Source organism: Acanthaster planci, linkage group LG19, assembly GCF_054643075.1.
Source record: "Acanthaster planci isolate LZ-2023a linkage group LG19, COTS_SCS, whole genome shotgun sequence".
Classification (NCBI taxonomy): Eukaryota; Metazoa; Echinodermata; class Asteroidea; order Valvatida; family Acanthasteridae; genus Acanthaster; species Acanthaster planci.
The window spans coordinates 1,709,300-1,735,487 of record NC_141795.1 but is presented as its reverse complement, the minus strand read 5'-3'; the positions used below and the strand labels follow the sequence as shown (position 1 = coordinate 1,735,487).

The following is a 26,188-nucleotide window of genomic DNA, read 5'->3' as shown; positions in this document are numbered from 1 at the left end:
CTTACTTTACTCGTTTTTTCTCTTTTCTTGTGCTATAAAGCCCCCATATTTCGGCTGCAAGATCAAAACCAAACCAAACCAAACCAAACCAAACCAAACCAAACCAAACCAAACCAACCCCCCCCCCCAAAAAAACCTTTTGGGTAACAAGCCTGAGAGTCGTATTATGACATAATCAAAACACTAGATTTGTTTGCCGCCCTCATACGTCCTCATCGTTTTTACTCTGAACATTCTCGTGGTGGCACTGAACTCCCAAAATGGCGATTTTTTAATAAATGCTGCCACGGTATCGGTAACAATGACTAATTCGCTGTTAACTAGTTTAATTTTTAATCAACAGACCCACTAGACTACCAACACTTTTCGGCCACTCTAATAGACAATATTTTGTCAAATATATTACCAACTCTAAAATCTGTAATTGTACTATCAGATTTATGTGACCATTTTCCCATATTTACTTCTTTACATCTGCCAAAACTGCTTAACCCCTGGTAAGATTATTCTCCTGAAAATCTCTTGAATTTAAAATAAGGACTAAATTCTAGTGATTGGAGCTCCGTATTCAATGCACCGGACATCAATTTAGCTTTCATTAACTTCATGAACATTTTTAATGCGAATCTTGATAAATGATTTCCATTAAAGCCAAGAAAAAGTGAATCAAAGCAAACGTATTCCTTAATTATCCTGGGTCACCATCAGCCTGTGTAAATCTATCTCTCACCAAAACAACCTTTACCATAGATATACCTCTGACCCCACTGCCCTAAACCGTTCTGAATGTGTACGCGACAAAAACATGTTAACAACTGTGCTTCGTAATGCTAAACGAAATAACTATTAACCAATTTAGTACCCAACAGGGTAATATCAAAAACACATGGAAAATTATCAATAACTAACCTAATTTAAAACCAGCCAGCACCCTACAATTACATCAACTGAAACTGCAGGCAAGTCTGTTAATAATCCATAATAATAGTAAATTACTCAAATAGAGGGATTTTACATTAGCGCGTATCGGCATCGAAACCGAGTGCAGTATACCCTTCGTATGTGTGACGCTACTTCAGTTTAAACCACGCCCCCTGCACATGGCGGTACACGACCATCGCAGGTACGTTAGTTCGCGGTCAATTGTCGTTATTTTTCTTTTGATTTTACGGGTCGAGTCATCCTGAAAGACTCTTCCACAAAAACTTGCAGCTTAAAAAGTCTGAATTTAACATACCTTTATGTATTTGGTGTCTTGACTCCTTACTTCCAATCGTCTGATCGTATTAAGAATTGAAGCTGACGTACACAGCCTCGTTTTCGAACGGGAAGTGCGCAGATCGACGCCTAAAGCTTTGTATTGGGATCCCTCTATAATTACTTTTCTTCTGTCTACGACATAATTCCTCCCAATATACTCAACAAATCCCGACCAAAATACTTGAAGTGCCCTTTTCTCCCAAGCTACAGAAGGAGAAATCATTAATGTAGTTAGTAAATTACCTAATAAAAGGTGTACGAGTTGATGAAATTGGTTGCATATTGTTGAAGACTGTGGTCCATGCTGTCTCTCTGCCTTATTTGTCATTAATTTATCTTTCTCTACTGGTGTAGAACCTGAGGATACGAAAATTGCGAGAGTCACCCAAATCTTGAAGAATGGTACTCTTTTCTCTTTTTAATAATTATACACACCAATTTATATCTTTTTAAAACGTCCTAGAACATATGATTTATAAGCGTAAAGTAACACAATTTCAAATAATCAATCTGGATTTTGAGAGAACCATTCCACTTCGCATACCATAATTAAGCTACTCGACAAAATAACGATTGATTTGGGCTTATCAGTCTCTACTATATTGGTATATTTCTAGACATCTCCAAGGCCTTTAAAACTGTTAACCATGACATACTTCTGTTTAAATTAGATTATTATAGCATTATGGCAGAGGAATTGCGTTGGAGTGATTTGGGAGCTACCTTTGTAATCGAAAAGAATTTGTCAAGGTAAATGAAACTCCTCTTTCTCTTGTAACATCTCATTTGGTATACCTTGGGGATCCATACTAGGGCCCCTACTAGTCAGTGTGCATGTTAATGATCTTGAAAATTCTCCGTTCCTCCTTTTTGCCGTTGACTGTAAAACTGTTTAATATAGTAACTGACATGTCCCAGTCAGGATCGGGGCGGCGGACGACATTTTTGGTTCAAACGAGAAGCCACTATACGCATATATGACATATTGAATCCAGTAACAGAAAAAGAGGTGACCAAAATCCAGAATAATGTAATGGTGTGGCATACGAGGAACGGTTTCGGTAGATTAATCGCCAGATTGCATATTTTTCTTCACGACACTGAGCCATCCGAGACTGTAAACCGCAAGCGATGACAGTCCCTTGGTTGTGGATTTGTCCCGTTTGTTGATGCTGAGCCCTTTAAACTCGTCATTTTCTTTTGTTTGTTTAGGGGGAGCGGCTGATCACATGGCGTACTTTTGCGTCCACTCCTTGGCCAGCTCTTCGTATTTCTTTCTATCAGTCTTATATATACTGGCTATTTCGGGAACCAAGGGGTCGTCTGGGTCGGGTTTGATGAGGAGCTCGTAGATTGACAGTAACACTGCAGGTGACGAAATAAAAAAAAAACCGAGAAAGTATTTCATTACAGGACAGCGAAGTGCAACTCCCGGTCCACAACTAATCTTGGTATACCACGATCACAGATGAGTGAATTTTTATTGGTCGCGAACTAATCACGTGATGTGCTACAAGCGCGCATGTATCATTCACACGTCACGCGCACTGGCGATGTTGCCTGGCCGCAAGAAATGACGGATAACGGTGATCTTTCCCACAAACTTGAGCCTGGTTTCCATATAGACGTGAGAAACGCAGGGAGCAACGCAATCCAGACGCAAACTGCAACGCAGACATTATGGAAACATGCCAAATGGCAGTGTCGCCACCAGCGCAAACCAGCCCCAGGCGGATCCCGGTTCAACTTTGCCGACTGTCAAGTCGCTGAGTATGCCTATATAAACACGTACGTTGGCATGACGGGCGTACAACGATGCTTCTGTCGCTTAGTACCACTCGTTTTGTCCATTTTCTCCTTATTACGAGCATAATTATGCATCCCTGATCGTCAACAAAATAGCTAACCATTAACAAACTACATCAAACTGGAGTACCAGTTTTGCTTGAAGAAGCAGCATTGCAACCTAAAAAAGGCATTTTTTTGCGAAAATTTTCAGAGTTTTAGACGCCTTTTTTAAAAATTTTTTTGGTGGATGACGTCTCTTCCGTGACTGTCTGCGTCTTGACCCTCTGCGTTACAAACGACTAAAGGAAACCAGACTTTAACATAGACGGTCCGCAAGACGTCAAGACGTAGACAGTCGTGGAAGAGACGCTGTATGACTCCATACTGAACTGGTGCAATGGTTTCGATGTGTTTTGGGGCAAAAGGATGCACAACTTTGTCACTTTTACAATCGATGTCATGATGTCACTTAATCAATAAGTGCCTCTACCAAGATGCAAACATTTGCTGCATCAGGAACTGTGATCTGTTATTTAAAAAGCTGAAATTCTGTCATTGTTTGCTGTGTTATATAGGATTTTTGAGTTTTCGTATTCTTGGCAATCTTTTATCACTCGTCAATACAATGTAATACACCCTTTTCCCGTAATGAAAACAGTATTTTATATAATAAATAATAATTCATTCATTCATAAAGTGCAATTTTCATATAAATATGTTCAAATGCGCTGTACAATGAAGACATTAAACGTGGTACAATGAATACATATAAACGCAGCCGCCATACGATCTACATTCACCCACATTCTGGGAGAGGAGACAATAAGAAGCGGTTACAGTTTAATAAGAGGTGCATGGGAGGAAACCCCAGAAAGTATGGGACAATCACAAACTGCCATACTTGTTTCGTAACGATTTCTCATCCTATATCCAATCCATCCTCAAGGAACTACTCCCCAAAGCATCCACACCGTAATCTCGTGTCACGGAGCTGCAAGGGTCAACACGTGTACCATCTTGCCCGAGCAATCGCCATAACTTGCTGACGATCTGCGGTAAAACGTGCTGTGAACCCATCTGTATGTCGAACGACATTCTGGATAACAGCCTGACTTTGGTAGACATGTAAATCAGAATGCAGTGAAACACTGATAAAAATTCCCTTTCCCTTAGAAAAAGTTCTCAGAGATGGAAAGGAGTCTACCTTTAGAGATCGTAAAGGCCGGTGACCACTGTGACCTTAGGATGTCTAAACAGATGCTTCCCTTGCTGCTAATGTTTAGATGATAAATCTTTGTTGTAAAGACCACCTGAGGAAAAAATACAGACAAAAAAAAGGCGAGTTACTGTAAGGAAGAGAAATCACTTCAATCACTCTCACAATTGAATATTATTGTTCCTGTCAACTCCTCGTTATGATACCAGGGATCCTTCCTGAGGCCAAGGCATTGTATTTCACAAGTACGAAGAAAACCGCAGAAAGGAGACAGTGAGAGACAGACATAGTGAGGACAGCGGAAGAAGTATGGTCGGGGTTAAAACCCATGGAGTCGGGTAGGAACTGGGAAACCCAATCCATGCATCGGCTGACACGGGCTTCGAGCCCGGGTTGCAGAGGTGGAAGGTGAGGAAGGAACACGGCTGCACCAACCTGGCTCTATAGGTTAGACACATCCGAGGAGCAACCACGGTCGTGCATGCATGAGTATTAACTTCAGCGCGTGGGCTCATTTTGGCGAGTCACAACAATCCATTGGACGAACAGTAAAGTTGCACGTCAACTTCCAGTTCCATGGTTCCATGTAACTCTCTGTGCAGTGGGAATGGTTTGAACGCACAGAGCAGTGACGTCACACTTACCGGAACCGGATTGGTCTGAGAGAGATGCAACGCGCATACCACATGGCACTTCTAAAATAGACTGCTCTGTCGACCAGAATTAATTAAAAGTCAACGATACTTGGGTGATACCACACACAGTAAACAATGTAGTTCCAGTTCTGCCTTGCAATGGGTCAATGAGTCAATGATACTTGGGTGAGTGGTTCCAGTTCTACCTTGCAATGGGTCAATGAGACAATGATACTTGGGTGAGTAGTTCCAGTTCTGCCTTGCAATGGGTCAATGAGTCAATGATACTTGGGTGATACCACACACAGTAACAATGTAGCTCCAGTTCTGCCTTGCAATGGTGCAATGGGCGTTCACGTCAATGAGACAATGATACTTGGGTGAGTAGTTCCAGTTCTGCCTCGCAATGGGTCAATGAGTCAATGATACTCTGGTGATATCACACACAGTAAACAATGTAGTTCCAGTTTTGCCTTGCAATGGGTCAATGAGACAATGATTCTTGGGTGAGTGGTTCCAGTTCTACCTTGCAATGGGCCAATGAGTCAATGATACTTGGGTGATACCACGCACAGTAAACAATGTAGTTCCAGTGCTACCTTTTAATGGGTGGACTGGTCATGACATTCTTGACAGCAGCAGAAATGCACATGAACAACCTGAGCATATGGTGACCTCATTATGTCTGAATACCAACGAATATGATATGACTCCAGCACAAAGCTACCGGTTAAAGCCATCAGGAATTGTTTAGGGCTGCTTTATATTTCATAGGAGCCCTGTGGAATATTCATTTATTTCTGCGCATCTCATGATTACAATCAATGGATTATTATAAGCCACTCAATAGATTTCGTTGTAATTGTAATTTGTAATTGTAATTTGCCAATGCTTTTCAAACTTTTGGAGGCGCGCTGTTGTGAACTGTCTGTAGAGCCTGAAAGTAAAAGGTCACTCAGTGAGCTTCCAGAACCTTCCCGCGGTCCGCCTTCAGGGATTTTACATGGGGCCGTCTCGATAATTTTTGAAAGAAGGATTCCCAACTGAAACCACCAAGAAACACTCGTATCGGGTTTTTCCCTTTGTCCTCGTCAAGTAATATTAAGGAAAACTCACCTGGAGATTGGTAAAAAAAAACAAATTTCATTTACGACCTTTCACTTCCGGCAGTATCGTTCCTAGGTTTCCTTGTTCATATACGTTTGTTTTCATCCCCCTTGCTTACGTGGAAACGAGACTGTACAACGTTGCAAAGATTTACCTACCTGCAGTCGATAGACTCTAGATTCAGTCGAGTTGACCTGACGCACTTTTGTTAAAGCAGGTTATTGCTTTTAAAGTTTATTTCCTTTAAATTACCAAATCCTTAATATATAAGATGTTTTTGTTTTTATTTTGCCTTTTCCCGAATGACTACGGTGAAGTGCAACTGTTCATCTACGTGCAAGGCCACCGAATTCCACTGTTTTTCACGAATTAAAAATTCTCGGAAGTGATAGGTCAACTTTTGGCAGGATATTTCTCTTTAAGGACAGGTTATTTTTCCGTTTCCATAACTTGATATCTAGCAAATATTTCACAAAAGGCCTTTTTATGAGTAGAATTTTTAGGAAGTAACTGATGGAAAAAAATTACAAATTCTTACAGTTTTGCATGTTATTTTCCCTATCCGAGGGTTCTGGAAGCGCGCCATCAGGGGTCAACTGGCAGGCTCTATTGTTTGATGTGAATAATGATTTTTGACGAATTTATAGGGCGTTCACGAAACAGATAGCTTCGGCTTAGTCTTTGGCTTAATTGGTTCCAGTCGGCATGGTCGGAGTCTCCTCAAATGGCTGGAACCAGCAAAGACTAAGCTTGAGCCACTCGTTTCGTAAACGCCCCAAATGATACGGGCGTTTCATAATAGTGCGCCTCCAAGAGTTTGCAACGCGTTGGCCAATCACAGTGCGCGAAATTTGTCGGCCCAATGTGCGTTTGGAAAGGGTCCACAGATTTCGTGCGTTGTGATTGGCCAACGCGTTGCAAACTCTTGGAGGCGCACTATGGTGAATCGCCCGTATTAAAGGTATCTTACCACTGCTGCTACTTCGCTTTGTTTACACGTGCGTTCTTACAGAAACCAAGAGGGGTCAATGGATTCAAAGCTCCACAGACCACGGGCCAACGAGATGCCTGAAAATGCGATGGTAGTGCCTATTCTGGAGAAACTGTACATGTGACCACCATCTGGTTTAATGACAGTAAAGTTAATTTGATATTGGACATTGGACATACCCACAGGTTTGTACAGGGCAAAATCAGACATTCGCTGTACAAACTAATGGGAATGTCCAATATAAAACTGATAACTTTACTGTCATTTTGGTTTGCTACACAACAAATATTCCCGCATGTGTCACTTCCTAATGTAACACCATTGACAAGTAAATGTGCAGTTTTAACTGAAGCTTGGAAAGCGCCAGGACTGTTTTTATTTTGTATTGACTGTATTAGTTTTTATGATCACTCAAGTGCACCAGACAGCAGTTCCTGGCACCCTCTGAAGTGGGAAGAAAGCCGGCCTTCTTGTTCTAAATACATGTACAGCCTCACTTTGTGGACAATATGATTTAATTGAAGACTGGGAAATGAATATCAAAGCAAGCAACAATCCTTGGTCCAATATCCTTGACTGATTTGAATGACACAGTTATATCAAACACTCACCATGGGTGGTCTGAATGGGTATCTATCTGGGAAGTCAATTTTCAAAACAAAGATACCATCTGCATATGGGCTCTTTGGCTGCAGGAGGAAGATAAAAACCATCAAAAATATCACACAATGGAGACACTGTTTAATTCAAGTGAATTTCAACTCATGCAATTAGGTAATGCATTCTGTATCACTCAAAAAAGGAAAAGAAAAATAAGAGCTATGAAATATGCCATCGTGGTTTAAGACCATGCATGGATGAAATACATATTACAGATATACACCAATATCAGTGTTATATGGTGTCACCTCCCACTCATCTTTTCAAATTTCCATGACTAGGCAAGTCATCCCCCTTTCCCCATCCCCTTAGTTTCCTGCAAATTTTACGCCACCGAATTTGACCCCCTAGGATGGTAGCAGGTTTACTTTCATTTTATTATGTACGTTCACCGCAACTCATTGAAAGTATGAAAATGAAAGTAAACACAATGCCACACAGGAAAAGCCCTTCATTGATCTCTGTACCAGCAGATATTGAGGAAACGGAGAGGCTGAGAAACAGGGCAACATAAACTCCCAAATGTAACCAAAAACCAATACTTTTTTGAACCACACAAGAATCTAACTTGGTTCATCTGTTCTCAACATCAAGTCCAATATCAGCCGAACTGAAACAGCTTAATTGTGTGCAGAAATGCCAAAGTTTAGTTTCATTCTATGATGAAAATAAGTTTCTATTCCAAGATACATGTACTGTGGGACTTCTGCAACCTCGGCCTCCTAATGCTGTGTAGACTTTGAGTTTAAAGGGTAACAAAAATGAAATTGAAAAGTTCATGTGAAGTTCATGAACTTTAGTTCATGTGAAGCATTTCAAAACAACAATAAATGTGTAATCATTTCAAAAACATCATAAGTTTAATGTTTATCCCATCAATCTGACCCCAAAATGAATAAAATTATCCTGCGTTTCCCCGCCCACAAAAAACCCTTTTGGCCGTTCGCGCTCCAGGTTGATTTGATAACGTCATCGGCAGAACGCCTATATATACAGTGTACAATGTACACTGCATAATGACTACACACATTACATGCCGTGTCGCACGCTTGCAATAGACCACGTTGTGTTCTATGTAGCTTGGTCCACAGGCAAACACTGTCTTAGTTCAAGAAATACGTGGCAGTGTCTGTTAATTTCTACCTTGAACCGAGACAGTGTTTCTCTGTGTGCCAAGACGGGTATGTGTAGTGGCCACGCTCGATGAGTGTGTAGAGCTGTGGTAAGAATTCAAGGAAGATCAACATCGAACATGCAGTATACTGTATTCTCTGGTGTACAACACTGCCAAATTCTCACTACATTCAATTGTGCTTATGTATATTCAGTCGAATATTTTTCTTGCCAGCCACCTAGTAGCTACGCCCCCGCCTAGACGTCTAAGTTAAGGTTGTGCTAAAGTAAAACTGCCAAACTGAGCACAATATAGACGAGCGTGGCCCTTCCAAACTACCGAGAGCCGCTGTTTCACCACTAGCACAGAACTGAGATCTTGATCAGATGAATTCCCTGTGCTCCATGACCACAGAGTAATACTTCAAAAAACAACGAAGGAATACTTACTGGGCCCATTATAGTTGCCTGCCAGTGAAATACTGGGAATAAAGAAACAGGGTAACATGTCATTTACTTAAAAACGCTCACATGAACATGTATTTCGTGACCTCTCTTTTCACAAAGCTGAGTGCAAAGTGACGAAAACCACCCGTGCTTCAATTGGATAGATACATGTACACTGTTTTATCGGCAAACCTGAGATTTGTGTCAAAATCAAATAGATGGCAATTAGCAGCATATTCGGCAGTGGGTCATGAACAAAGTGTGGCCCGGGAACTCTACTAAACATCTCTGACCCTGTTAAGTCTTCATCACTTGCCGAATGCTGTCTTAATTGCTTCCCTAAACATGCAACAAGCACAGTGAAATGCATATAACATCAGCTTTTTAGATTTCTCCAGAGCCAAGACCCGAAGAAATCAGCAAGACAGACAAAAAAAAAATAGCTGGATAAGAGAGGAAAAAACATAAAAAGGAAAACCAAGCCGAGTCAATGAGAATAAAACAGAATTTGGATATGAAACCTTCCATTCGATTTTTGGTTGTACTCAATTCCTACAAAAGTAGAAACCACAAATGAAGGAAAACTTAGTTTTTGCCATTATTGTTGGGCGTAAGCAATGAGAAGCCCTCAAGAAGGACTTAATTGTAACACCTTTAAATATACTTCTGAAATGCACTTTTGTAACAAATTAATTTAGTTTTCCTTCTCTTTAGTCCATTTATTTTCATTGAGTTAGTAATTTTTTTGTCTTCCAAAATGAATAGCTTTCCAAAAATGAGGTGTTTTAGCCGCACGGGGTCTTGATCTCTTTCCACGTGATCCTCGCGTGCTCTCGACACACTCTTCAGCTTTCCCAAACAACCTAACTTACAGTCATCTCCCACAGGACCTGCTGAACAGTTCGGTGGGGGGTTACGCCCCAAATCCTGAAGTTCCTACAAGGAGGGGTGGAACCAGAAATATGTCTTCATCAATTTGTGTTATTTATCTCTCACCGTATACAACCATGCTCTTAGAAAACTGTTGAATGTGTTACTGTAGGAGCAACCGCCCCAAACAGGTATACACAGTGCAGCTTCAGACATTCAACAGCTGACATAAATGTTTGCTGAATTGAGAAAAACTGGCCACTTCTACAACAATATGTAATTGGCTACATTGGGCATAGATGCAATTTTCTTAATCTGCTCTGAGTTTTTTTTTATTACACTTTGCATTTAGCCACATCTCATTGATGGCCCCATTGCAGTCAACCACTGAGGCATTAACTACCGACACCTAACCACGTTATGCTTACCACAGCTAACTGTTTGCAAAGGTTTCGTTTCAGGCTTTATTTAAACCAAAGTTCTAAGAAGAAACAAATTTAACAGCATTTGGGAAGAAAATCTTCATGAGGGCTTTGCAATCTCAAAAGCTATGGCCTGAACTTTATAAGATGTTCCCCTATGGACGCAGCTGTTAAAAGTTTTGTGTTTGCCCATGCCAGTCTATTATTTGGACATCGCTAACCATTGTGCGAGTTCGCCTGGAGACCGGTGCTCGTCAGACAAACCGAGTATATGATCACTGAACTACTATAACTGGGCTAGTTATTTTGCAATGATCGAAGAAATTTTTGATTGGCACAAAGACAGTGCGAATGGCATAAAAATAAGTTGAATTTCGCCAATTTGCTCGCAAAACTGGATCATGGGTACCGGGTACCACTCAAGTCACAGTACATTTAGATCACCTTTGACATGCTGAAATGCCAACAAAACCTGTCAGGCAGGCGTTAATTATTTTTGTCCAATCTTTTTTGTGTTTTTGGGACAGAATTTTTTGGAACTTAATGCACTGTAACATTAAAGTTTACTTAATGTATATTTTGTTGGCAACTGGTTTCACCTTATCTTTTTTAGTTTAAACGTTTTTAAAGGATTGAAAGAATAAACTTACTGCATGTCAGTTCACTGAGTGCAAGCGAGTCCGAGCGTGATACAGTGGTTATGATATAGCAGAGTTGTAACGAGTCACTGATTTTTGTGACTCGAGTCGAGTCGAGTCATTTTACAGCAGAGACTCGAGTCGAGTCACCCAAAAATGCGGCTCGAGTCGGACTCGAGTCGAGTCATTGACTCGAGTCATTACAACTCTGTGACATAGCGCTTTAGATTCGAGATAGTGTTAACATACGTACCTGTCAGCTTCACGCACATGTGCGTTCGTGAAAACTTTTAGTATCACGTTCATACATGATAGTTTTTTACGCACGTACATGGTAGTTTTACGTACGTACGTGATAGTTCTTATGTACGTTTGTACGTGATACTTTTTGCGTACGTAAATGATAATTTTTACGTATGTACGTGAAACTAACACGTACGTACGTGAAAGGCTTTTGTACTTTACTTCCATTTAGCCTGTTGTAACTATAATATCGACGTACGTCTACAATTCACATCTTCGCCCATCAAACGGGGTTTCAGTAGTACAATATACAAACCATATTCAGTCATGTCAGCACCCGATGCCCATGTCGTAGATTTTGTCAAATGACACGCACCCACACACAAAACGGTGATCAATTCCTGACAAATGAATTTGGCATAATTACCTTACTTATTCTCTTTAATGCCATATCTGTTGAAGTTTGTTCATTTGTTGGGAGAGGAACCTCGAAACTCTAAACAATGATCAAGTCGACTTCCTTCTACGCCTTCCTTTCTATTGTATCGGCAGTATCAAAAGTGGAAAAAGGTATACACTTATGATAATTTACTCTTATGACATCATCATTGGGCTCCAGGGGCCATATGGCGGAACAGTGAAACATGAATTATGCAGTACTTGCTTTTTGTGCGGGCACGACGGGCACGCATTTTGTATATATTCAGAAATGCATAAACATGTACATATTCACAACGAGTCTTCGTTTGATTCAACTTTGTGACAGAATATAAAATCGAAGCACAAACAGTGCCTCTACAAATGATTTGTTTATTTGTTTACATCTCTAAGAAGGGGCTAATTCTTTTGTCAGCCAGTACTAGGGCCTGTGTTTTCGGTAATCCTCGTAAGTAAAGATAGGCCTACATGTTGTGCGGAGTGGTTTCTGTCCTTTATTAGATGAATAAAATAAAATGCCGATATATTCTGCAGGGCTCCACAGTCCCTCTCTTTTAATTTCGATGCGATTCAGCCACGTACAGTTATTTAAATTAAATAAGATGCCTATAGAGGGTTTATGGGGGGGGGGGCTTTCAACCTTTGGACGTATGCCCCTTGTTGAATAAAAAATAATAGAAAAGAAATAAAGTTAAAATATTAATAAAATGGCAATGAGCAACGAAGTTGACCCCGCCCCACCCCCGGGATTTTCACTTGTTGAGCGCTATTTTGAGACCTCATGTTATGTTTAATAACACCACCAAAAGTTGACCCCTTATTTCGGAAAGTCTGAAACACGTTAAGCCCAGTGTAACTCGGTGTTCTCGTATGCATATGAACGGTATTAATCGATTTTTCTCATGGCCTTTTGGTAAAAGCTAAAATAACAAGACATAAAAATATTCAAGCATTTTACAATGTACAAGGAAATAAACGTAAAGGACTAATCTGTGTTTAGAGGATTCTAAAGTTTAATGTAACCTTAATTTGCTCATAAGAACGGTGCCGGCCGACTCGACTGAGTCTAGACCTCATCCAACTGCAGGTGGGTAAATCTTTACAACCTCGTGCAATCTCATTTTCACTCAAATCTGGCAGAGCTGTGAAGTGCATTTACCAGCTGTATGTTATTTTCGTCATGTCATCCAGACCAGGTTAGAATTTCCAGGGAAAACATAACTCGCTGGGGAAAGTCGACATAAATAGAACACTCTCATTTTTGCCTACAACTTGTAAAGGCGGCCAGAGTTTGCAGAAATACCACCTTCATTTTGGTTCTCAGTGTACCTCAAATTGTTGTATTCTCATTTAGTATGTGGTAGCACGTGTATAATTATCTAGTGTTTTGATAGCTACAAGGGATTTTTAACTCAGTGAATTATTTCTTATTTTGTACCGACAGCCAACTATAGTTTTAGCAGCATCTTTTAGGAAAAAAAACGACTGTGACGTTAAAAGAGCAGGCCCTGTAAGGTCTAAGGCCTAAAATGTGGCCTCAGTGGAGGATTCCGTCAGAGGCATGAAAACTAGTCTCCTTTAAAGACTGGCAATAAAACCACTTTCCAATTAGAAAGTGTATGGTGTATCCTCAGACAGAGCGTGTAGTGAAAAAAAGTTGACAAGTTGGCCAAAATGACTACCCTTTCTGAACTGCGCAGCGAAGGTCTAAGGATGTGTCCAAATCTCTTGTCTACGGCCGGCAATTACGCACGAGTCTATGGTAGTGGCCGCGGCCAGTTCCCATTGAGTTGTGTGTAAATTCCGGTCGTAGCCAAAACGTGATTCGGACACGGCCTTGTTGGACAATAAAATCCACAATATCCAAACGTTAATCTTTCGGGTTTTTTCCCAGCCATAATTTCCTCTGTGCCCCAAATTATTGTAGGTCCTACATTTGGTTGACTGAAGTGCATTAATCTCGGGTAATTTACGAACTACGCATTGGCTGTGGAAAACTACACCTTTTGAGGGGAGGTGGAAAGCACCTGTTCATTTTTGTTCTACAGATTATCCCGCGTGTGTTCGTTCATTCAGAAATGCGCTGTACTGAGTCCATGGTTTTGTGCAATACATTGTGCAACTTGAATTGTCAATTCGTCGTGTGATGTTGTTAATCCCTTGTGTCTTGTTGTCAGACTATTACGCAATGTTCTCGTTGTGTAGTCCAGGCATTATTCGCGTATAGCCAATGCATTACGTGGCGAGCTATCCCTTTACATAGCAGCTGCCGAATCATATGATGCAGTGAATCTGTTATGTTGTGTTGCCAGCCAATTACATGCATGTGGAATGGTTAAAGCATTACGCTGGCTCTCTACTTGTGTTGTGGAGCTATCCTGGCATGGGTATCCATGGCAACATTTGGGCAATACCCCACTGAAAACAGTGGGGTATGGCCCAAATGTTACCATGCAGTGCACTGGCAGGATGGCGCCCAGCTTGAATAATTTGGGTTGGCTAATCTGTTGCTCTGAAGTCTGATAGCAATGTCAGAGGGTGGAGAGCCAAGTGCACGTAACACGCATGGAAAGCTATGATTGGTTGCACGTTGTCCAAGCGTTGTGCATCACTTACAAACAGTGCATGCATATGTATATTCATGGCGCTCATTACCAAAGTGCGCATGCGCAAGAGTTGCACTTAACAACAGCATAGAAACATGCTATGTCTGATTTTGCGCGCTCTGATTGCAAGATGAGGCGTCGTCTTTGTCAATAGAGTTCCAGGAAACCGAGCACAAATAATTGAATTTTTCATGACAAATCCAAATGTTATTAATCACTTCATTTTTCAGTGGCGTTGATTTTGTAAGCTGCATAAAAATGTAATGAAAAATGTGGTTTTAAATAACCCCACAATTATTTTATTTTTCACAAGAAAAAATTGAGTGTTGCCAAATTTGATTACTATCTGTTTAAAATGAGTTTTCCTGGTCATAAAAGGCATCATCACGCAAAAATTGGGAATCTGCCGGATAAAATTGTTGCAAAATGAAATTGAATTTGAAACAAGTTTTCGCGCCAAATTGTGTGAATCCAGACATTTTATAGTGGAAAAATCCGTCTCATTTCTAATGTAAAATTATCTTTCTGTACCAGCAAAACTTAATTGCTAGAGTCAGGAGTTATTGCTTTGTCGAACGTTTGATGTAAAATAGGATACCTTTGCACCATATACTCTTGTAAGGGCAGACTTTTGAGTAACATTCTTGAAGCGGGGAGTCACCGGTTAAGTGTAGTCGTGTATGCACGGTTACATGTTGTACGCATGACATGTACATGTACATGTTTACGTTTATGCATGTGCTGAGGTGGTGTGTGAGGTGTCTTAGCCGTCTCCCGGTCTCAGCGGTCCCCCCTGAATGGCCGGACATTAAACAGACGACTTTCTCGTTGTTGCGCGCAGAGATGGCATGACGTATTTTACCATATTTGGTAAGGGGGACCACTGAGACCGGGAGGCAGCTGAGACCGCCACAGCGGACGCGACGACTTCGATGTCAGGGTACCGCGTTGGTCAGTGTTCACAGCAGCGAAAGTGATGAACAGGAAATGTCTCTATTTTTTAACGATTCTACCTTATGAAATGGTATCAGTACTGACGAAATCCTCGACATTTGTTTTTGCTGCTACACTTTGGTATTTCACGAGGTCTGTCGCAGTGAAAAATTGTGCGCTGTATTGTCGTCTGCTCTCACGAAAAAACGTTGTTGTCTGCTTGAAAAATAACCTGGGCATGCGCCCTTGTAATCAACGTCATCTCTACGGGGCAGGAACATACGTGTGCAGTGAAGACAACTTTTTAGGTTAGTCACAACTTACGTGAGCAGGGATAGAGCCTGAGGGTAAAGGGTCACACCGCGAGCTTCCGGAACCCTCGCATGGTTCACCTATAGGGACTTTACAAGGGGCCCTGCCATCACGTTTGATAATTTATGGAAGAGGGATTCCTTTAAACCGCCCCAAGAAACGTGTCGAAATTTTATCTTTGTGCGCAAGTAATATTTTGGGAAAAGTCACATGGAGAGTTTTCTAGTTTGTTTCTAGTTCATGTACTGAACCAACATCTGTAAAATCACCACAAATTACACGAAAAACCTTACACAAGCACAACCAGATGCTGTAAGACTGTCTCACTAAGGCACGTATGAAATACGTGATCGACAAGTCACTCACGCATGCAGATGTTATAAAATTGCCTGATCAAAAAGTTTGACTCACCCACCAAACCTTGGCTCATGCAGCGTAAGGATTAAAGAGAATTCCGAAAGGGTATAAACTGCTGATCTTTCCTGTTGCAAACGTTTTGCGAACGGACGCTTCTTGTTTGTTTTCAATAAACGAACATTCTTTTTTTTTTTTTTTGTTTGACAAAGCTTGTTCAACACAAATCTGACATATTTTCTGCTGGAATCACAGTATTCTGCCAGAACTCTGTTTAAAACATCATCCTGCTAAATTTGTGTCTTTTTGTGTTTTTTTAAGCATGGCAAAACAAAAACAAACAAAAAACATACAAGTATCAGTCAAATTTAGCAGCAAATCGGCAGACACGGTTACCTTGTGTCCAGTTTCCACTTCGGACCACATCGTTATGCTTCGGTTGTAATGATATGGCGACATGTGTTTTGCGTGGAGAAACGTTTTTTCTGAAAAAAATAAAGTTTTACTTCAAACTGATCCCAATTCTCCTTTAGCTTGTATTTTACAGTTATTTTCCTATTCTTTCAAGTTATAATGGGTTTGCTTGAAAGGATATTAGCTCTTAATGCTTTCAGTATGATCTACGTGCACTACACACAGTGCATTAAGCCTTTGGCGAGTTAAATTTGAATAAAATCTGATACACTGAGTCATCTGATTGCTACCGAAGCGAAAAAGGTTTAACCCACTGTTTCGCCTGGGCGGATTACTAATTCGCTCGGGCGAATTAGTATGCCATCCCTGGCGGATTAATCCTGAAATTGTGAAAACACACCCTGCCACTTGGTAAGCCAAATAATTTTTTAGTCATGGCCTTACTACGCTTTCTTATAAGTACGCTTCCGTAGATTGCACATAAACCAAATAATTTGAATTCTCCAGACTAAAGACACTGTCGCTGTACCTCGTGATTCTGGGTAAGCTTTTGCATAGCGACTGCCATCTCTGGGATATTGCCCTTCTTATCCATTGAAACAGTGTATATTGCCCAAGGCGTCTCTTGTGTAACTAAGCAAATGCTTGGCCCGAATTATGAGGCATAGCAACAGACTCTTTAGTGTGAAAAACTAAAATTGTTATGTTCCCGTGAATTTGAAGAACCCAGAGTACCAGATTTTATTCAAATTTAAAGGGTTTATTTGCACCAGCTAACGGATGTGGCATTTTTAAAATTGGGAAACATATTTTCCAACAATGGTCAGTCGACAACGCGTTAAAAAAGAATGTCTTCTCGATGCAAACATTCTTGGCGAAAAAAAGCTCAGATCACCCGAGACTGTTATGTTCTTTCTCTCAAGTAAGATATTCAAGTATTATTCGGCAGTTCCATTTTGTGATTTTACCGATGCTGTATTCTATCTTTAACACAACGTACCATGTTTCATACAACATAAAAAAATTATGAAACGTGCAGAGTTAGAGAAAGGTGGAGGTTAAGGTTTAAGAGTAAACCGAATAACACCTGTCCAGTTTTTTTGTGGAAAACCGATGGGGAGCGAGTTGGTATATAAGACCCAACGATTTCTTCTTCCAACGAGATTCGTCCTGCGGCAACTCTGACCAGCTACTCACTGCGGGTCTTCTAGTTGCATTTACTAAGTGCGCGGTCAGTGCAGACGCTTGCGTACACATCTGTTCTCAATTTCCGATTGACTGGTCACAACCATGACAAATTTCCTTGGTCTGCTGATCCTCTTTGCTGTGGTGATGAGTGCAAATGGTTTGTTCAATCTATTTCTTTTATTTATTATAATTTTTTATTCTTTCTTTGCAGGGTGCGTACATCCAGTGAAATAATTTCTGGCCCTCTTGTAGGACTGATTTTTAAGGCCGGGTCGTACTTTAGGCGAATGCAGAAGCGAAGTAGACGTGTTCGTTTGTGCACTGCATGGACCTGGTTGTACACCTGATTCGAGCAATAAAAGATGCACTTGGCGTAAAAATTCTTCTCTGCTTCCGGAATCAAAACTACAACGGCTAGTAATTTGTCCAGTGTCCTCTTTTAACAACGTTCCCGAAAAGCAGCTGCGTTGTAATGTTGCGGCGACGACCAGTTTACACATCTATGTGACAACATTTACAGCGTGAATATTTAACGATCTTGTTTCTTTCTCCACCAAAAGCTTATCATCGTGGTGAAGCAGATCAGCCAGAATGGACCCAGCATCAGACATCTCCTCGTGTCAACCTTACCGGAGTGTTCAAAGTGCTAGGTACGTTTCCACCATTCTACTGCACTTGGAGAAAAGTGAAATGGCATATTGGCTATAGTAACGAGTAGTGGTGTAGGTGCGGGGGAGGGGGGACACGCCCCTCAGCTGAAGTCTGTGCCCCTTTACCTCCCCCCGTCAATGATGTTGAAATGGAAGCAACGTACACACAAGCCACAGTTATTAATTTCATTGCTCCTTTAAAAAAATGAGTGCACTCCTGGACATCTTCCTCTCAGGCCAGACATTTATTTCACTTTTCGTTACTGTTCACGAGTTGAATGTAGAAAACACTATTATTTTCACTGAGAAAAATCTGACACGGCTTGGAATTTGTTCTGGGGATATGGTAGACGTAAACACGTCACTGGCTGCCCTGAAGCTTCGCCAATCTCACCGTTACGGCACGACTTTAATGGCGAAGCAATAATATAGTTCTTGGAACAAATTGTTAAGTTGGTATTGCTCATTTGCTGTTCCAAAGTAGGCGCAGGTGGTGCCTGTACGACAGGATTCCACTAACCGAGTACCTTTGTGTGACATTTATTTCTGATTGCCATCACATTGTTTTTTCTCATTTAATCTGAAGGTCGCCAGCTTCAAGAGGTGTTCTCCACCCCTCAGAACGGCCCGTTTCTTTGCATGTGGTGCGACATGGTTGTGACCTTCGTCAGGAATGTGTCGACCGACAGGGACTTTTTGGTGAGAAAAACTCATGCTTACCAAAGAAGAAACTTGTGATCAGAGATTCTTTTGAATAACTGACACAAAGTAATTATGACTCACCACCACTGAAACTGAGAAAGAACATGCTGGTTCCAGCGTTACTCATGGTGCGGCATACGCACGTGACGGTACTGTTTTCATGACGTTTTGTCAAAAGGTTATTTCAGGGTGCACGATCATCTGCATGAAGACAAAACATTTGACGAGACAACAGACTTCCTAGTTGTACATTACCAGCGAGTTTCGCAGATTACCAGACTGCGTTTCATTCGTCGTTTTTCTCAAATTAAGCCCACGTTTAAGTTACAAAATCTGTGTCTCGACCTCACCATTTGACATTGATATGCTCACGGTATGAGCACGAAAAAAAACAATCGTATCTCTGTATTCATTCTTCACACTCTCAACCACCTGTTGGCCGCTTGGCCAAGTTCTGTGGTATATTTTGTGCATTATTTGTTCAATACACATGATGCATGCTTTGGTAACGATCACAATAGGTCTATAAAAATCGACGTCTCCCCATGTATTGCTTACACAGGACTTGTTAGTCAAAAACAGGAAGGAGGCTTGTCACTTCTGGAGTCCTGCAGGCTTCGAAAAGTACTGTGAAGACTATGTGAACGAAATACCACACTCCATTGCACTATTTGCCGACGAATACCTGGTAAGTCCTTTTACAATTGTGTCCCAATTATGGTAAGGTTATAATCATCACTCATCGTTGAAATCCCACAGAGTCCTGACTACAGACAGGGCATACCGCCCAGAACGTTGAGCCTCCCTCGCGGTTCTTTTCGGAACCTAGGAGAATACTGCGCGTATGGGGCACCTGTAACTCACTTCACCGTGCAAATCCTTCAATCGTATGAGGCTAGGATGCCTTCTGCTTTGTTCAAAGACAGAAACTTCCCTCAATTTGAAAATGGGAACTGAGGCAAAAATTTAAAATGAAGCCAAATAACTCAGAAAGTTGCAATGAAGGGAGATTTCAAGCTCTGGCTATTCACTGAGTTGCTATCATCCTGTTCCTTTCTCATTCGGGCAGAGAAAACTTTCCAGCGAAACTGTCCTCTTTAGTTATACCGGAGGAAATGCATGATTTCATCAGCTCAAAAACTGTACAGAGTGAAAAAAGTGACGGGATCTTTAAACCAACCTCAAATCTGCTTTACCCTCACAGGTGAAAGGGGGTTGAGTGACTTGTCTAATATCCGTATATGCCATCGATGGATTCAACCCCCCAGACCCTATGATTGTTAGTTATAACACCCTAGTCACTAGGGTACGTCCAACATTAATTCTCGGGTGTAGGCATTGCACAATGGAACTTTACAGTTAGGTTTTCACACTATTGTAGTATGTCTGTGACTCCGAAATTAAAAGTGCGTGATGCATTTTCTCATGCACTCCACACCACAGGATCCGGCGAAGGACTGCGCAACGGTTTGCCGTGGTCAGGAGCCCGATCAGCAGCACCCGACGGCTCTAAATAACTTTGTCCAGAAGATGAAAAGCGATTACGAGAAGTTCTGGAAGTAGGAACTACTGCCATCCGACCCGGAGAAATCGACAACTGCGACGTAACAAATGTTCTTGTGGTTGTTATTCAATTTTGTGACGCTGAAATGTGTGAGAAAGAAAATTCTTAGAGTTTGTTACAGACTAATACCCACAGCTTGATTGCTTTGCATTAACAATTTGCTATTGCTAGACACTTTGTAGTAAATACCGTACGGATCTTATAGGGAGGCATTCATCACAAGGAAGATATTTGACGGTCTGATAACGCTTTTGGTACCAGAAGGAAACCCATTTCCCCCCATTTTTGTCCGATAGTTTGATAGTTTATAGCGTCATAATTATGACATTGTTTACAAAGTTTAGTTTGGTTAGATTGAAACGTTTGAAAGTTCGAGGGGGCCAAAGTATGTACACAGGTCTATGGGAATTACTCCCTGAGGTGTCAGCTGAGGGTATAATATTGCTGCAAAAAATTTATTAGAGAGGGTATTTGGCAAGCAAATCTTCCTTTCAAGGATCTTTTTATATGCATGGTTCCTACATGTAAATCAATCAGTAAGGAAAACTGAAGAAAACTTGTCCTGCGCGTGTGGAGCCTTTATTATTGATAAAATCAAGATGATGTTATACCACATCCTACAGCTCGTTCTCTTAAAGACGCAAAGCCACAGGCCTGGTTTCCATGTGGTCGCTTGTATTAACGCAGACGGTCCACAAGACGTGAAGACGCAGACACGAACGGAAGAGACGGTGCATGACGTCATTCCGCCCAAAAATTGAAATAAATGGCGTCCGAAACTCGGGGATTTTTTGTTGGAAATGGCCATTTCGATTGACTGTACTTCATCATGACACCAAACCCGTACTCCAGTTTCATGCATTTTACTGATGACCAGCTATTTAGTTGACCATAATGGTGTAAAAATGGGCAAATCTTCATGAAACTGAGCGGGAGGGACATCGTTACACCACGGCTTCTCGACGCAAACAGTCGGCAAAGTTGAACCTGCCTCAACTTCGCCGATCGTCCGCGGGCTGGTTTGAGTTTGTCTGCGTTGTTGGCGACACTTCTGTTTGGCATGTTTCCATTTGTCTGCGTTGCAGTTTGCGTCTTGATTGCGTTGCTGTCTGCGTTTCTTTCGTCGATATGGAAACCAAGCTTACTCATGGTTCGGCGCTCTCAGAAAATTAACTTGGAATACTCAAACTGAAATAAGGAAACGGAAAGACAGCCCCAGGAGTCACGTGAATGAGACCCCGTAACAAGCTATACAACCCCACTAGTGTCACCACGGTCTTGTTGAAATTCGCAAAAAAGTCTCGTTTAAGTCAGAGAGAGAGGAGCGCTTCGCACTCCAACTAACCCAAACCTAAAGACCTAATTAGCACATCATTTACTCAACATTATGTTACACTTGTTTTTTTCTTTCCCTCAACATGTTCAGTGAGTATATCAGCATAATTAAGATGTGCAGACATAGTATAGACGCTGTAAATGTATATCCAGTGTATTTTTAATGTATACGATGTCAAATTAGGAATTGTTAAGAGAAGCAAAACATAATTCTATCTTCCAAGTTCCAGTTTGGGTCATCTCAAATGGAATACAACCTCAAATGGAATACGAAATGTAATGCCGTCATCTCAATGATGGAATACAACCAGTGTACAAATTGGCATTGTCTGAAAAGTAAACAATGTAACAGTGGCAAATAGATTGCTCAGCATTAATAAATTACTGCTGGAGAAAAGAAGATTCTTTGAGATTTTTTTAAAATCTATACTGCCGGATAAACATGAACTGTAATCTTATTAACCTTTGTCCCGTCGGTAATCAGTAAGTCGTTACAGTGCCTGGTCCCTAGGGATGATACATAAAAATTCATTTTGGTACCAGCTGCAGTCGTAGAATTTGGGCCGAGTTCGCACTCAAGTCAGTTTCGATGACTCCTTTTGTTTAATGGGGACTATCCCTGGTCGCCAAAAGCAAACAAGCTGAGATAAAGAGCCTCTTTATGAGCAGTCTTGACTTGCACCATTTCTAGGAGACCAACCATTTGCAGCATTGAGAAGTGATGGTTCGTATCTTTATAGGAGTACTGGGGGTAAACAAAACCGAGGACCAACAACTTACCCTTGGAGAATGCCATGCCATGCATAATCCAGGCACCAAGGCTCAGGCGGTGGCGCACGGGGGGGGGGCGTGCGTCCAAGCAGGGAGCCATACCCTTGGGCTGACCCCCTCGGTAATTTATATGCATAAGAGGCCTATAAGCCGCAGATTATCAGCTTGTGGGCCTACAGACATTAAGGTTACATAGTACATACACTATTGTTATAACGCCTTTGGGGTCGCAGGCAACCTTGAGCTTGTATTTGCGATCCGAGAGGTGGTACCGTGGCAGCTGCATTATCATGTGACGGATAAGGGAGAGTCAACAAGTCAAGGAGGCAGCTAGACAACTATACCAATATGAAAGATTTGACACATTCAACCATGATTCAACCGACAGCTGCACATGATCTCGGGATTACAACATTGCTACGTAAGGAAGGGGATTGCCAGATCTGAGAAGCACCGTACCTAATGCTTTCATGGTGTGAGAATCGTTAGGCCTGTGCGTGACACTTTCTAACGATGTAAATACATGTAGTAATTCAGCGGGCATTTGGAATGTTAACAGAGGCCAGTTGAAAACTGCCAATTCTCCTGTTTTGTTTTGTTCAAAACTATTCCATAAAATCTATAAACAAGAGCTTAATATAGTAACACTGGGTCCTAGTAGACAAATGCCTCTAGAATTCGATGTAATACATTTAATGCTTTTCGACAATCGCTTTCGAAAATTATGAACATGAATTGTTTCTTTTATTTTCCCTTTTTTGGCGGATTGGGTGGGTTTGGCCTGCCATTTAAAAATCCAGCTCTAGATTCACAACACGAGAAAAGTCACGATATTCGGCGAGTTGTAACAATAAGAAAAGAAAGGAATGTCGGTACGTAGCCTAAACGTGAAGTTTGTTTATTGCGGTCGTGTCATAAAATCTGATGGAACTCAAATGTTGATATGGAGATGGCTGACTTTCAGGGGTCTTTCCTCCCAGCATCGTCAACATCGTGACATCGTTGAAAAGAAGAGATAGCAGTACCGAAGAACAAAACAGTGAACGTTTTAAGAGCATAATTATTTATACTAACACAGGCAATGCCAGTGCGTCACGCGCACGCGCTGTCATCATATCATTTTGCTCCATTCTACCTCCATGGCAGAAGCACCTCTCTCGATTGAAAAGAGGCATATGTTGGTCGGGGAATGTTTATTTTAATGGTAGCTACGCGACCATAACGCGTGCATTTTATAATTGTTTGTGAAAAAACGAGGTGCAGTTCCGATCAAAGGAGCCTCCGTTGCTAGAAAAATTGCGCACTCTCTTGGTCCAGATCGGAGCTCATTGGTCAAAGCGGCATGCAACGCGCAGGTACCACCTGTCCACGAGCGTTGTGCCACTCCACGGTATAACGACTTCTAATTTGGTTGCTGAATTACACTTTCTGTCTACATGCACCGCACGAAGTTCACCACTCTACTTCACTTTGGCGTCGACTTCCACATCTGACAACTTCTTAACTATTACGCAACAGTGCCTTAAGCGAGATTTTCCTGTCTTCTGTGTTATGTTACTCATTTGGTGCAGGCGCTTGTCTTCATCGCTCTCAAAAACGGCACTCAAGCTGAAATGGAGGATAACGGAAAGACGGCCCAAGTGGTCACGTGAATGAGACCCCGTAACAAGCTGATACAACCGCATCAGTGTTACCGCGGCAAAAAAGGCCTCGTTTAGGTCAGAGGAGAGAAAAACACATCACTTCAGCTGACCTTGTCAAAGATTTAAGTAGCGCGACTTTTACTCAACATTATCTTAAACTTTTTTTCTCCAACATGTTGACTGAGTATTTCAGCATAGTTAAGATGTGCAGACAGTAGTATAGACGCTGTATATAAATCTCTGGTGTATTTTTGAAGTGTATGTATACGATATCAAATAAGCAATGATTGAGAGAAGCAAAACATAATTCTACCTTCCAGCAGAAGTCATCTCAGTTGGAATAGAACCAGGGTACACATGGGGTAAACGACATAGTCTGAAACATAACTATGTAACAAGGGCAAATGGATTGCTAAACATTAATACATTACTGCTGCAGAAAAGAAGATTCTTTGGGATTGTCTTTAGAATCGACTGCCGGTAAAAACTGTAATCTTTTCAACCAAGGCTTGTCTCTGGGTCTGTAATCCGTAAATCGCTACAGCGCATGGTCCCTATGCAGGGATGGTACATAAACGTTCATTTTATTGCTGCACGAGTTCAAGTACCGGCTGCAGTCACAGAATTTGGGCTGAGTTTTGACTACTTAGGGGGCCAAAAGTCAGTTTTGATGCCATGCTTAATCCAGGCACAAAGGTTCAGACAGTGGAGACGGAGAGGGGGCTCGTGTGCCCAATAATTTATGTACATGACAGGCCTACAAGCCGTGATTTATCAACTTGTGGGCCACATGCTTTAAAGTGCCCCACTGAACCTTTGGGTTCAGATCACTCACGGACAACATTGAGCCTGTTTGCGATCCAAGAGGTAGGGCCTATAGTCTGGGATACATTTTGAGCCGTGGCAGGTGCATCATCACATGTAGGGAGAGTCAACAAGTCAAGAAGGCAGACTACTACTAATGCTTATCTATTATATGAAAGTGTTTGACACATTCAACCGACAGCTGCACATGACGTCGGGATTCCAAGATTGCTACGTGAGGGAATTGGAAAGTCAGAGAAGCACATTTAAGGCCTAACGCTTACATAGTGCGAGAATTGTTGGGCCTGTGCGCGACGATTTCTGACATGAACGATGTAAGTACATGTAGTAATTCAGCAGGCATTTGGGTTGTTGATAGAGGCCAGTTGAAAACTGCCAATTCTCGCGTTTTGTTTCAGTGTGTTGCAAACAACTCCATGCTCTATAACTTCGAGCTACAATCGCACTCAGAGATAATGAATGTGACTTGTTTCTTTTAGTTTTTTCATGGCGGGTCGGGTGGGTTTGAGTGTGCCAACCTTTCATATAATTTATACCTAGGGGTGTAGTCTATGCTAATTCAAGTGAGAATTTCTGGCCAGCTCATTAGCATTAAAAGTCCCCCACAGTATCTTTTGAAAATGGAAATTGTTTGGCCCCCCAAATGATGAGATTGTGTGAATCATTGTCAGGATCAACTCCCTGGGTCTTTAAACTTCCATATGAGAACAAAATCGCCAAATAATACAGTTGGAAAATGATCCTAAGTGCCCGAGAAATTTGAGGGTTGCCACTTGAAAAATGGCTGCAATCAGACTTCGGAAAAATCACTTTTTGAAGGTGATTTGTTTTGTGGGAATAATTAAAAATGTAATTGGTGAACCCACAAAAATTTTACAAGAAATTGAAAGATTAGGGACCAGACAGTAATTTAATTTGTGTTTCAGAAATCCCATGGATGTTGGTATGTATGTTATTGGGCCCTGAAGAGTGCTGATTTTACACTGTTTTCAATGGGGCTTGAAATCTTTCCACCATCCCATCTGATCTGGGATTACAGGCGGTGGATCTGGTCTTTTGTCAC

General features: G+C 41.4%; 2 protein-coding genes and 1 long non-coding RNA gene across 6 annotated transcripts; 2 read left to right on the top strand and 1 right to left on the bottom strand.

Moving 5' to 3' along the window:
• Positions 1-587: 587 nt before the first annotated feature.
• On the bottom strand, positions 588-22,702 carry LOC110991057 (ubiquitin-conjugating enzyme E2-17 kDa-like). Of its 3 annotated transcripts, none has more exons than XM_087129905.1 (6): positions 22,667-22,702; positions 10,090-10,153; positions 9,221-9,252; positions 7,609-7,686; positions 4,253-4,358; positions 588-2,625 (listed from the first exon to the last, which is right to left on the bottom strand). In XM_087129905.1, exons 1-6 carry the CDS (start codon positions 22,685-22,687, stop codon positions 2,486-2,488), a joined length of 441 nt encoding a protein of 146 aa, XP_086986031.1. In that variant the 5' UTR covers positions 22,688-22,702; the 3' UTR covers positions 588-2,485. The 3 variants fall into 3 exon arrangements, with proteins under 3 accessions (XP_086986031.1, XP_086986029.1, XP_086986030.1); XM_087129903.1 differs by lacking the exon at positions 22,667-22,702 and adding an exon at positions 16,430-16,515; XM_087129904.1 differs by lacking the exon at positions 22,667-22,702 and adding an exon at positions 11,818-11,881.
• LOC147795953 (uncharacterized) lies at positions 2,821-8,390 on the top strand. Of its 2 annotated transcripts, XR_015423366.1 has the most exons (4): positions 2,821-3,048; positions 3,995-4,103; positions 4,474-5,085; positions 7,019-8,390. It is a non-coding gene; the product is annotated as an uncharacterized LOC147795953 (long non-coding RNA). The 2 variants fall into 2 exon arrangements; XR_015423365.1 differs by lacking the exon at positions 7,019-8,390 and having other exon boundaries at positions 4,474-5,741.
• Positions 17,603-22,286, top strand: LOC110974035 (uncharacterized). Its single transcript, XM_087129902.1, has 5 exons — positions 17,603-17,792; positions 18,196-18,285; positions 18,872-18,984; positions 19,550-19,675; positions 20,431-22,286. The coding sequence occupies exons 1-5, from the start codon at positions 17,738-17,740 to the stop codon at positions 20,548-20,550; spliced, it is 504 nt and encodes a 167-aa protein (XP_086986028.1). The 5' UTR covers positions 17,603-17,737; the 3' UTR covers positions 20,551-22,286.
• Positions 22,703-26,188: the final 3,486 nt, after the last annotated feature.

Coding starts and splice junctions, on each gene's coding strand:
- LOC110974035 (XM_087129902.1), top strand. CDS start 17,738: ATGACAAATTTCCTTGGTCTGCTGATCCTCTTTGCTGTGGTGATGAGT. Junction 18,286..18,871: donor CGGAGTGTTCAAAGTGCTAG/GTACGTTTCCAC, acceptor TTTAATCTGAAG/GTCGCCAGCTTCAAGAGGTG. Junction 19,676..20,430: donor TATTTGCCGACGAATACCTG/GTAAGTCCTTTT, acceptor TCCACACCACAG/GATCCGGCGAAGGACTGCGC.
- LOC110991057 (XM_087129903.1), bottom strand. CDS start 16,492: ATGTCGCCATATCATTACAACCGAAGCATAACGATGTGGTCCGAAGTG. Junction 10,154..16,429: donor AAGTGGAAACTGGACACAAG/GTAACCGTGTCT, acceptor CCCTCCTTGTAG/GAACTTCAGGATTTGGGGCG. Junction 4,359..7,608: donor ACCCATTCAGACCACCCATG/GTGAGTGTTTGA, acceptor TTTTTTCCTCAG/GTGGTCTTTACAACAAAGAT.